Source organism: Cervus elaphus, chromosome 11, assembly GCF_910594005.1.
Source record: "Cervus elaphus chromosome 11, mCerEla1.1, whole genome shotgun sequence".
Lineage (NCBI taxonomy): Eukaryota > Metazoa > Chordata > Mammalia > Artiodactyla > Cervidae > Cervus > Cervus elaphus.
Genome location: NC_057825.1, coordinates 7,699,100 through 7,710,492, shown reverse-complemented (window position 1 = coordinate 7,710,492; position 11,393 = coordinate 7,699,100). Strand labels below are relative to the sequence as shown.

The 11,393-nt window shown below is 45.4% G+C and overlaps 1 protein-coding gene across 2 annotated transcripts; it reads left to right on the top strand.

The window, feature by feature from the left end:
* The first annotated feature begins 1,210 nt into the window (after positions 1–1,210).
* SET (SET nuclear proto-oncogene) lies at positions 1,211–7,697 on the top strand. Of its 2 annotated transcripts, none has more exons than XM_043916683.1 (8): positions 1,211–1,714; positions 3,137–3,194; positions 3,828–3,970; positions 4,294–4,397; positions 4,498–4,611; positions 5,185–5,355; positions 5,451–5,597; positions 6,803–7,697. In XM_043916683.1, exons 1-8 carry the CDS (start codon positions 1,642–1,644, stop codon positions 6,824–6,826), a joined length of 834 nt encoding a protein of 277 aa, XP_043772618.1. In that variant the 5' UTR covers positions 1,211–1,641; the 3' UTR covers positions 6,827–7,697. The 2 variants fall into 2 exon arrangements, with proteins under 2 accessions (XP_043772618.1, XP_043772617.1); XM_043916682.1 differs by lacking the exon at positions 1,211–1,714 and adding an exon at positions 2,686–2,713.
* The last annotated feature ends 3,696 nt before the right edge of the window (positions 7,698–11,393 follow it).

Sequence of the window (11,393 nt, the reverse complement as noted above, 5' to 3'; positions counted from 1 at the left end):
TGTCGCCATTTAACATTTATCCGTCACCCACCAATGGATGAGCTTGAACATTAAAGGCACTGCTTGAGCTTTAAGAGCTGATAGTAAAATGTGACTCCTGGGAGGCAAAAAATTCAACCCCTGGTTTTGGTTACAACTACCCAAAGAGATTTCAAGCCTTCTGCGGTCCATGTCTTGGCCATATCTGCCCTGCTGGACAGAGTAGAGCCTTGAGTAGTTCATGTACGTTACTTGGAAAGCACATAGTTGAAATAGAAGTGCCTTGGCCTTCGTGTTTCAGGACCTGACCTCTAAAGCAGGCCTTGTTGATCCTCTCAGACACAGTGAAATTAAATTTAAAATGAACACTTTCGACCCCATCTTCCAGTTGTTTGGCCTCAATGCCACGCGGGCGCAGTTACCTGGGATTTGCGCGTAGCGCTCTGTTTGGTTTCTTGTAAGCTCTGTGAATTACGTACTGAATTGGGCCAAAAGGATCCACAGATGAATATGGCCCCTCCATGCCTTCAGAGGACTTCCACTTTGTTAGTCTTCTGTGAAGTTTATAATTTTCTAGCAGAAATAGGTTATTCATAGAGGGCAAACGACTTGCCCAGGTGTACACAGCCTGCTGGGCAGAGCTGAGACTAAGAACCAGGAAAAGGCCCTGTGCCCTGTGGACTGGGCAGCTTCGGGCTTTACCAATGGCAAGCCTGAGTCCGAAGGCAGCTTCCCCGTCTCGTAAATTAGGATGGAGGTGCCGCCGTGCTTCACCCGCGAAGAGGGACGCCCCAGTGAACCCAGGGCGGATTTATTTCTGGGCCGGATATTCTGAAGCCAGGGTACTCCGAGGCCTGCCCTTTTGGTGGGGGTGTCTGCGGGCACCCCTCTCCCCGCGTACCCCCGGCGGAGGAGGGAAGCCGCTTCAGCTACCACGCGACGGCACCCGCCCGGGAGCCTGCGCGCAGCCCGGAGAGGCCCCGCCCCTCGGGCCGCCGCGCGCCTGTAGCGCGCAAATGTCCCGGGTCGGACTGGAGAAGGGGAAAGCGGGGGAGGGGAGCGCGGCGCCGGGGGGCCGGGCCCCGTACGTCGCGGCGTTCCTTCCTCCCGCCTCTTCGCCAAGCCCTGTGTCTCCTCGCCGCCGCTCCGCCCCCCCTGGGTCCCGGCGCCCTCAGCCAATGACGAGGCGGCGCGAGCCTCTTCGGCCGGGGGCGGGGCATGCGCGCGAGGCCTGGCGCGCCTGCGCCCTGCCGCCGGCCCCTCGCCGTGAGGAGGAGGAGGTGGAGGAGGAGGCGGCTCGGGGAGATCGAGCAGCGAGCTGGATCGCGGAGCGTGAGTGAGGGAGCCTAGCCGCTTGCCCGCCCGCCCGCCCGCCACCGCCACCGCCGCCGCTGCCTCCCCTCCGTAAGCAGGAGCCCGGGCCGGGGCCCGGCACGCCGCCCGCCCCCCCACCACAGCCCCTCCCTCGTCGTCAGGCCGCGAGGGCAGCGCGCGCGAGCCCAGGGGGAGGGACAGCGAGCGAGCGAAAGAGCGCCGGGAGGAGGCGGCCGGACCGAGCGAGCGCCCGCGCGTGTGGCGTGAGGGGAAGCCGCTGCCCGCCCCCCCCCTTCGCCTTCCCTTCTCTCCCCCTCCCCGCTCCCCCCCCGACCGCGGAGCAGCACCATGTCGGCGCCGGCGGCCAAAGTCAGTAAAAAGGAGCTCAACTCCAACCACGACGGGGCCGACGAGACCTCAGGTGAGGAACAGGCGAGGCGGGGGCCGGCCCGCGCCGCCATCTTCGCCGTCCGCCCGGCCGCAGGCCGCCGGCGGGGCCCGGGGCGCGCGGGGCGGGAGGTGGGGGGGCCCCCGCCGGGCGGACGGGCCGGCGCGCGCCTCGGCGCCCTTTTTTTTTTTTTTTTGTGCGCGCGAGGCCCGGGGCCGGGTGGCGCCGCGGCGGCGAACGGCGCTGCGAGGCGGGGGCGCTGCGGCCTGCTCGGCGCGGGCGGAGGAGACCCCCCCTTCCTCTCCCCCCCCTCCCTCGCTCTCCTCCCCCTCCCTCCCTCCCGAGAAGCCTCTCTTTATTGTGCTCCGCCATGATGCCTCGCTCCCATCAGCCGCCGCCGCCACATGGTGCGGCCGGACGCGGCCCCGCGCCCGGGCCTTCGCGCGGCTATCCCCCCCCACCCCGCTGGCCCCTCCGCGCCCGGCCCCTCGGGCGGCGCCCCCCGCACCCCCAACCCGGAGGCCGGCCCCGGCGCGGCCCTCGGCCTCGAGCTGGGGCGGGGTGGGGGCGCGGGGAAGCACGCGGCCGGCGGCGCCACGGCCCCGGGGCAGCTCGGAGGATGCTCGGGCCGGCCCCCACGTGGGGTAGCCAACCCCGTGGCGGCAGCGCGCTGAGAAACCCGGCGCGGCGGCCCCGGGGTGTCGGAGGAGGGTCTTTACAATGGCTCGTTGGCAAAACCTCTTGGCCTTGTCCGTAAAGGCTTTTCTCGGCAGGGGGGCTACCCCAACCGGGGCTGGTTGCCGGAAATGAACCGCGCGATCCGGCCCCTTCACGCCCACTTCGCTTTGTATAGGTTTTGCGGTCTTCACCCGACAAAAGGGCACATTTCCCTTAGCACACCCCCCACCCCCCACTTTCCTCCTCTCGGCTCTTTGGCTCAGTTTCTGACTGCATGCTTGCGCGTTGTAAGTGTGCTCCAAAGCCGTGTGGGGCTGCCTCTGAGAGCAGCCCGCCTGAAAATGGGGTTGGAAGGTAAACTGGAGTGTTTACAGTGTTGGGAGTTTTAAGGCCTTCCCCGTCTTGTAGGCATGTCTGATGTCTTAACAGTAATCGATACTGAGCAGTATTTTCAGTATTATGAAAGGTGCTTCCAACCTGGAGATAGGTGGTGTCCTAATTTTTGATATTGTTGTGGGTTTCCGTATTCTAGCTACTCTTTCGTAGTCTTAACAGCATGATTTGTGAGCACTCTTCTAATTGAAAAGGAGTTTGTCAACTGCACGCATGAACACGTGGAGAGCATGCCTTGTAGTAGTAGTAGGCAGGTTTTTTTTAAAGAGCTTTATTGATATAACGTCACAGACTGTTAACATCAGGAAGGAAAACTAGTTAAATTTATCTTCAAATTTAGTATTGAGTCTTCTTCATGCACCTTTTTTTTTTTTTTTTTGGCAGAAAAAGAACAGCAAGAAGCAATTGAACATATTGATGAAGTACAAAATGAAATAGACAGGTAAAGTTTTTCTCAGTTTACTTTGAAGTTTTCTGACCTGATTATGTTTTGGTAATCATTGAAACTATGGCCAGGTAAATTTGTATCTACTGGCTAAGTGGAGGTGACTATAACTTGGAAATATTAGGATTCAGTGGTATTTTTTCTGTGATGTATTTGTAGGTCACCAAAAAGTTGCTAATGAAAGTACATTGACCTTGTATAAAGATTGGGATTGCTTTCATAGGGGGAGGAATTGTTGCAGTGTGTGGACTTCTGATAGTATAGTATTATGGCATTAGTGTTGCTCTGACTTGCCTAATAACTTTGTTACTTGATTGGCAGCTTTTTCTTCTTGAGAGAAACAATTGAGGTTAGCCTAGTAATGGAGTAGATAAAGTATAAAATGTTACCAAAATGCTGTTTTGGCACTTTAAGAACTGTCAGTTACTGAGTGCCTGTTGGCAAAGCAGTTTAGATTGCCATCTCAATTTTCAGTTGAGTCTTTGGCTGCAAAAATCTAGGTGATTTGGTTATTACAAATAGGTACTTTGCATTGTTCTAAAGCTAACAAGAGTCAATAATTTTAATCTCAGCCATTTTTGTATTTGTTAAGTACCATCATTGGTCAACGTGTCTTTTCATTTGCCTCAGACTTAATGAACAAGCCAGTGAGGAGATTTTGAAAGTAGAACAGAAATATAACAAACTCCGCCAACCATTTTTTCAGAAGAGGTCAGAATTGATCGCCAAAATCCCCAATTTTTGGGTAACAACATTTGTTAACCATCCACAAGGTATGTGATAACAGGGCATTATTGAAGGATATGGGATGTCCACTTGTTGGAAAGGGGAGGGATCTTGGTTGAGGACTTGATCCTACATGTTGGTTACCTGCAGAAGTTGAAAGAGGGAGAGGCTTGCAATTAATGCCTTCTATTTAGAAGAGATCATACGCTAATGTGGGGTTGTGTTTAATTACTTGATAAAACATGGCTCTGACTCTGAGCCATTTGGTTATTCAGTTAATAGTGGATTTATGAAACCAAATTTGGGCAATCTTAAAAGGGATCACTGAGTTGTACGTTTGTATAATCACTTGGTCTCCATGCGGGTCTAGTGTCTGCACTGCTTGGGGAGGAGGATGAAGAGGCGCTGCATTATTTGACAAGAGTTGAAGTGACAGAATTTGAAGACATTAAATCAGGTTACAGAATAGATTTTGTAAGTATCTGTAACTCATTTGTCACTATGGAAATTAACTTGAGCTTTGTTTAGAAGGGCTATTTGTATTGACTTCTGATTCTCTTATTGTTTATTGTAGTATTTTGATGAAAACCCTTACTTCGAAAATAAAATTCTCTCCAAAGAATTTCATCTGAATGAGAGTGGTGACCCATCTTCAAAGTCCACTGAAATCAAATGGAAATCTGGAAAGGTATTTGAGGACTTCTGCATTAATATTTTGTAGAGTTTGATTTAGTTGAACCATTTAGCTAATACTTGGTGTTTTGGTGATGTGTTAAATGCAGATCCTTAAAATAAAAAGATCTGTGTTAAAGCCAAGTACAATAGCTTATGGTCTTACAAGTTAATGAAGCAAGTTTTTGTAGACATGGACTTAAATCATTTTGAATTTTACACTGTGGCTTTGTTTGCCAAAACCTATTTCTGTCTGCATTTAAGTAGTAAACATAAATACTTTAAGTCATACTGTCTCAAGATACTGGTTGTTGAAGTAGAACTAATTTTATATGTATTAAAAAGCCAAATCTAGACAGTAACTTTCAAGAAAAGGTTGGCATAAAAATTTGACAGCATTCTTTGCAGACTTAGAATCCTAAGGTTTCTTCTCTTTATTAACTGTACTTTTTATAATTTCACATAAGAACAATAGTGTAGATCATATAATGTCTAGATTTTGCTCTGCTTTTGGGTTAAAACCTTATTTAAGTTGTAGAGACAAGGTATGGAGAGCCTGTATATCATAAGTTCTTCCATCTTCATTTAGGATTTGACGAAACGATCAAGTCAAACACAGAATAAAGCCAGCAGGAAGAGACAGCATGAGGAACCAGAAAGCTTCTTCACCTGGTTTACTGATCATTCTGATGCAGGTGCAGATGAATTAGGAGAGGTCATCAAAGATGATATTTGGCCAAATCCGTTACAGTACTACTTGGTGAGTTCAGAATCTTCTTTTATTCAAGGTTGTACTTGTTTCATTTGTTTGAAAGTGAGTTCTTAAGGTAACCTTTGGTTTTGGTTTTTCCCTAGGTTCCTGACATGGATGATGAGGAAGGGGAAGGAGAAGAGGATGACGACGATGATGAAGAGGAGGAAGGATTGGAAGATATTGATGAAGAAGGGGATGAGGATGAAGGTGAAGAAGATGAAGATGATGATGAGGGGGAGGAAGGAGAGGTAAAAAGATTTGGTTAAATCCAAACAGATAATCTTCAAAGAATTCACCATGTTACTTTGGAGATTACATATATTGTGTAGTGAAACTGATTCAACTAGTTGTGGGGAGATGTGTAAAAAGGATAGGTTGTTTTGTCCAGGATTGAAGGAAATTTTGATAAGTATCACTGATTTAATTAGTTCTACTTTTGTGGTTAGTTTTTATGACTAGTCAGTTATGTCATTCCCTAGCCAGTACTCAGTGAAAGCACTGTGGACATTACAACTGCCCAAATTCTGACAAATCTCCCAAATAACAAAAATAGGCATGTTTTGGACAAGCCATTATAAAATTTTTCGAGTCAGATTGAGATGGATTAGGTTTGGCTTGATTACTTGGTCTGAAAGATGTCTGATTTGCTTAGTGCTGGAAGTTAATACATCTGAAACGTCGCTAGGTCTTTCAAAAATCAGATTGGGATGCAGACTGGGAAATTCTCTGGTCCAGTGGGTAGGATTCAGCACTCTTAACTGCTAGGGTGCAGGTTTGATCCCTGGTCAAGAAACTGAGATTCTGTGAGCTACGTGGCCTGAGGGGGAAAAAAGTAGTTGATGCAGACTGGTCTATAGTTGGCCCTTCATATTGATTGTATCTATTGGTTCCCATTCTTCAGATTCAACCAACAGCTGACGTTGTTCTTTTAATTGTCGAAAGTTCCAAAAAGCAGAACTTGAATTTGCTGAGTGTTGGCAACTATTTTACATTGTATTCACAACTATTTACAGTGTAATATTACAACTAATCTGGGATAATTTAAAGTACATGGGAGAATGTGAGTAGGTTGCATGAAAGTACTGTGCCCTTTTGTTTAAAGGACTTGAGCATTCAGAGGGTTGTGTTGTGTTTTGAAAATTTGTATTGGCTTCGATGAGCTGTATGTGGGATCTGAGCTCCCCAACCAGGAACTGAACCTGTGCTTCTTGCAATGGAAGCATGGAGTCTTAACCACTGAACTACTAGGGAGCCTCCCCTGAGGATTTTTATATGTGGAGGAGGTTTTGAACCATCCCTCACACATACCAAGGGACCACTGTGGAGGTTCATAAAATTCATTTCCCCTGGCATGTCATCATGTTCTGTGGGGTCCATCATGGTCCATGTGAATATTGGGGACTGACCTTAGAATTAATCCTAAAGATTAACTGCCTGCTTTTTTTTCTTACAGGAAGATGAAGGAGAAGATGACTAATGGAACACTGATGGATTCCAACCTTTTTTAATTTTCTCCAGTCCCTGGGAGCAAGTTGCAGTCTTTTTTTTTTTTTTTTTTTCCTCCTCTTGTGCTCAGTCGCCCTGTTTTTGAGGTCTCTTTTCTCCTTTATACCATGGTTCACAACTTATTTGGGGAGGGGGGAAATATCTTGAGCAGAATTCAGTGGGAAAAGAATCTCTACCCCTTTCTGTTTCAAATTCATTTTTATCCCTTCCTGTCTCAACAAAAACTATGGAATCAACACCACCATGCTCTGTGGGAAAAAAAGAAAAACCTTCTGCTCCCTTAGCTCTGCTGGAAGCTGGAGGGTGCTAGGCCCCTGTGTAGTAGTGCATAGAATTCTAGCTTTTTTCCTCCTTTCTCTGTATATTGGGCTCAGAGATTACACTGTGTCTCTATGTGAATATGGACAGTTAGCATTTACCAACATGTATCTGTCTACTTTCTCTTGTTTAAAAAAAGAAAAAAAAAACTTAAAAAAATGGGGTTATAGAAGGTCAGCAAAGGGTGGGTTTGAGATGTTGGGTGGGTTAAGTGGGCATTTTGACAACATGGCTTCTCCTTTGGCATGTTTAATTGTGATGTTTAACGGACATCCTTGCAGTTTAAGATGACACTTTTAAAATAAAATTCTCTCCTAATGATGACTTGAGCCCTGCCACTCGATGGGAGAATCAGCAGAACCTGTAGGATCTTATTTGCAATTGACATTCTCTATTGTAATTTTGTTCCTGTTTATTTTTAAATTTTTCTTTTTGTTTCACTGGAAAGGAAAGATGATGCTCAGTTTTAAACGTTAAAAGTGTACAAGTTGCTTTGTTACAATAAAACTAAATGTGTACACAAAGGATTTGATGCTTTTCTCTCAGATAAACTTTTAATAAGACTTTCCAAGTTTGACTTGTGTAATGTTACTGTCAAACTTTTTGTCACCCTATCTTCGTATTTTTTGATACGCACTTTGCAGGATGACCTCAGGGCTATGTTGATTGAGTAAAGGGATTTGAATCAATGTATTAATGTCTCCATAGCTGGGAACCCATCATGGGTACAATTTGCCATCAGTTTCTGAAAATTTTCACATCATTGGGGATACCAGATCGCTGAAAACTCGGTTCTGAATGTGTTGTACCTTTGATTTGTATCTCAAATCATTTCAAAATACGGGCTTTTATTTACCTAGATATTAATAGTGCCTGCCACCACCATCAGACAGACCTGGTGCTCCTCTGCCGAGTTAACACAGGGCAATTGTTCGCATGTCTTCACTGGCACTGTAAGATGTGGCCGAGAAGACAGGCTTTCAGAGTAAGAAGTCCATGTTGGTGGTAAGAAACTCAGGTTAGGAGTACTTTTATCTCAAAGTACCAGCTTTTTAGCAAATAGCTCTCCAATGAGACCTGTCTGTGTGAATCCGAAGGAGATGATGGACTGCTCTATCTGCTAAATGCCATTGTGCATAAATCACATTTTGAGAAGCTACCTAATGCATAAGCGTTTTAATGCTGTAAAATATAGTAGCTAAAATTAAATGCCACTTAGCTTTTTCAGAGATGAATTAATGGACAGCCGGGTCAAATTCAAAGCTTTTTGATGTATAAAAACTTTATAAATGGAACTACTCCATCAGTAGGCAAAGTGTAACAAAAACCTGTCTAGATGGATAGTGTGTAATTTCTGCACAGGTCTCTGTAGCAAATACATCACTGTATACCGGTCAGGAATCTTGCTCCAATAAAGGAACGTAAAGATTTTTTTGACTGGGGTCATTCTCCTTGTTTCATAGAGAAATGTTACTACTTACTTTTGGATTTAGATGATAAGCTAGTTTTTCTGCTTTGTTTTTGTGTTCAATGTGACTGGGAAATGGGGAGAACTGCCCCTTCAGGTAGTTCAGTAAGTATAGCATAGGTGCATACATCTACATGGAAAGGTATGTTTGGAAGTGGACAAATTAACTGTTATCTGAAAGGTAGTCAATTCCTGAGGGGATTCAGTCTTTTGATTTTGAGGTCTCAACATGTGAAGGGCTTTTCGCTAGAGAAAAGAAAACAGTGGTCACTTGAAACAATATTCATGAAGTAATAACTGATTTATGTTTCACAAAGACATCTTAACCAAAACTGGTTTTTGTATGCTGGTGCTGTTAGGTTACTTAATGAAACTACTATGTTAATTGTGGGGGATGTGCTCAAAAGATAAGACCCCTTAAAGGGAATTTCTTCCAGATTACTGAGACTACCCTTTAGATTCTCTTGTGCCTAATGGAGTGCTAGACTGTGAGAAGGCAGAAGGGGCAAACAGTGTAGTCTGCATTGTTCCCAACTGCAAGGAGAGTTTTTGGGCAGGCCCTTAGATATGTTTTGAAAACTACCAGGTGAATGGCTCAAAGCTCCTTCCGTACAAGGACATGTAAACAAAAAGTGCTTGTTACGGTAGTTTCTCTGGGACATTTACTTGCCAAGCTGTGCCATACTCTGCTTATGAGGAGAGCTTAATAGCTACATGAATTGGGACATAGAGGACAGTAGCTTATGTGTTTTACATTTAAAAATTTCAAGGATTCTCTGCGGTTGAGGTGGTCTGACCGCCATGACAGGTCCTTATGATTTCAAGCAAGTGGCTCTGAAATGCAGCTGGTGACCCTAACCTAAATGTTAGGCTGACAAATTTGCTTTAACATCTGACCTGCTTCACAAATGTGTTAGCTGTTTGCAGGCTTTGGATGAATGTATACTTGTGTTTCTGAATTAATTTAGTAATCTTTATCATTACTGTTTGATGACACATCTGGTTTCATGGTTTCACTTGAGCTCATAAACAAATTTGGTTTTTCTGCCTTTTTGTTAGGTTTTGCTATAAAACCCTAGTTATTGCAAGAGTGGAATTATTTGGGGAAAAGAACGATGTTCAGGATTTCGTGAAGATTGAGACAGACTCTAGGAGACGAGTATATAGCAAATTATTTCAGTTGTTTAAAAGGACAACAGCTTATTTTGAAAAGTCTATCCCTCACCATAGCAAAAGTCAAATTTTGTGTGCGTGGCTGTATTTAATGGAGATTTACAAGTTCTATTTTTAATGAATCTTGAGGGGAAAGGGACTACAGTTTTGTGAGGAGAATAGGAAGTGGAGGGTGTGTGCCAACTTGATTAGTTAGTGACATTGCATGCTCAGATGCAAATCTAAGGGAGGTAAATCTAAATGTAGGTGGAGTGATGTCTGCCATACCCAGAAGGAAAAAGAGATATAGAAAGGGGTAGATGTGCACTTATGTATCCTGCTGGGACCATTCCTTTCAAGTTGATGTAACACAACTTTATTTTATTTTTTTGATGTTACACAATTTAATAGTTCATTAGCCAGAATTGTTTTGGGCTGTTCACTATCCACTGGATGTTAAATGTGAACTTCAGTTTTCCTAAGAATTAATGATTTTATGAAATACCATCACCCATCAGACATCTAGGTAAGATGCAGCTATCTCTTTATACTTAGCCATCAGCTGAGGGCTGTAGGTTTGTCCAGCCTGGGGTTCGTTAGGAAAGGTGGATGTATTCTACTTTGGAACCCCTTTTTACTTCAGTGGCCACAAAGCAATGAAACACTTGAACGCAAACTTGAAAAATCGAGTTCTACATAATTCAGGTGCTGTGGTAACCTCTTATTTTTTAGCATCAACATTCAGCTAAGGGCACCTCAATAAACCCCGCCTGAGAGTCTACCATGTACCTCCTAGTGTACTAGGTGTTAAATATTTGTCTAGCCTTCAACAACTCTGATTTGTATATATGTAAAAGTGTCACTTGGCTCTGATTATGAAGTCATCATTTCTCCCACTGAACCATGTTGCTTTTGCATTTGTTCGTAATTTGGTTGATTTCCCATTGCAGGACTATCCCAGGATTGCCCATGTTATGCCACATTTCACTTTCCATTCACTGTGAAGGAATTGGTCAAAGAGGAACTGACATGGTTTCTCCTATGAAAGCACCTCTTCAAAGTCAGCAATAAGCCACCTTCAATATTTGACCCTTATTCACTTCTGGCCCCGTGGAGGAGGCTCCTTCCAGTGAAGTCATGGCAAAAGGTGCTGCTGAGCATAGGATGACAGAGATTGGCTGAACAACCCTATGTTACTCAGTCCCTCAGTCGTGTCCAACTGCCTGTGACCCCATGGACTGCAGCACTCCATGCTTCCCTGTCCTTCACTATCTCCTGGAGTTTGCTTAAATCCATTTGGTCAGTAATACTATCTAACCATTTCATCCTCTGCTGCCCTCCAGTCTTTCCCAGCATCAGGGTCTTTACCAGTGAGTCAGCTCTTCCCATCAGGTGGCCAAAGTATTGGAGCTACAACCCTAGTGTTGGTTGCTCAGTCTGGCTGTTTGGCTCTTTGTGACCCCATAGACTGTAGCCCGGCTTAGTGATTAAACCACCTCCAGACTGTAGCTTGCCAGGCTCCTCTGTCCATGGGATTTTTCCAGGCAAGAATACTGGAGTGGGTTGCCATTCCCTTCTCCAGACAATCCTAGACTAGTGG

What these genes read in the sequence shown, in the direction of transcription:
- SET (XM_043916683.1), top strand. Translation starts at nt 1,642, where the DNA reads ATGTCGGCGCCGGCGGCCAAAGTCAGTAAAAAGGAGCTCAACTCCAAC. An exon ending in GTACAAAATGAAATAGACAG is followed by an intron (nt 3,195 to 3,827) that starts GTAAAGTTTTTC and finishes CATTTGCCTCAG; the next exon opens with ACTTAATGAACAAGCCAGTG. An exon ending in ATGAGGGGGAGGAAGGAGAG is followed by an intron (nt 5,598 to 6,802) that starts GTAAAAAGATTT and finishes TTTTTCTTACAG; the next exon opens with GAAGATGAAGGAGAAGATGA.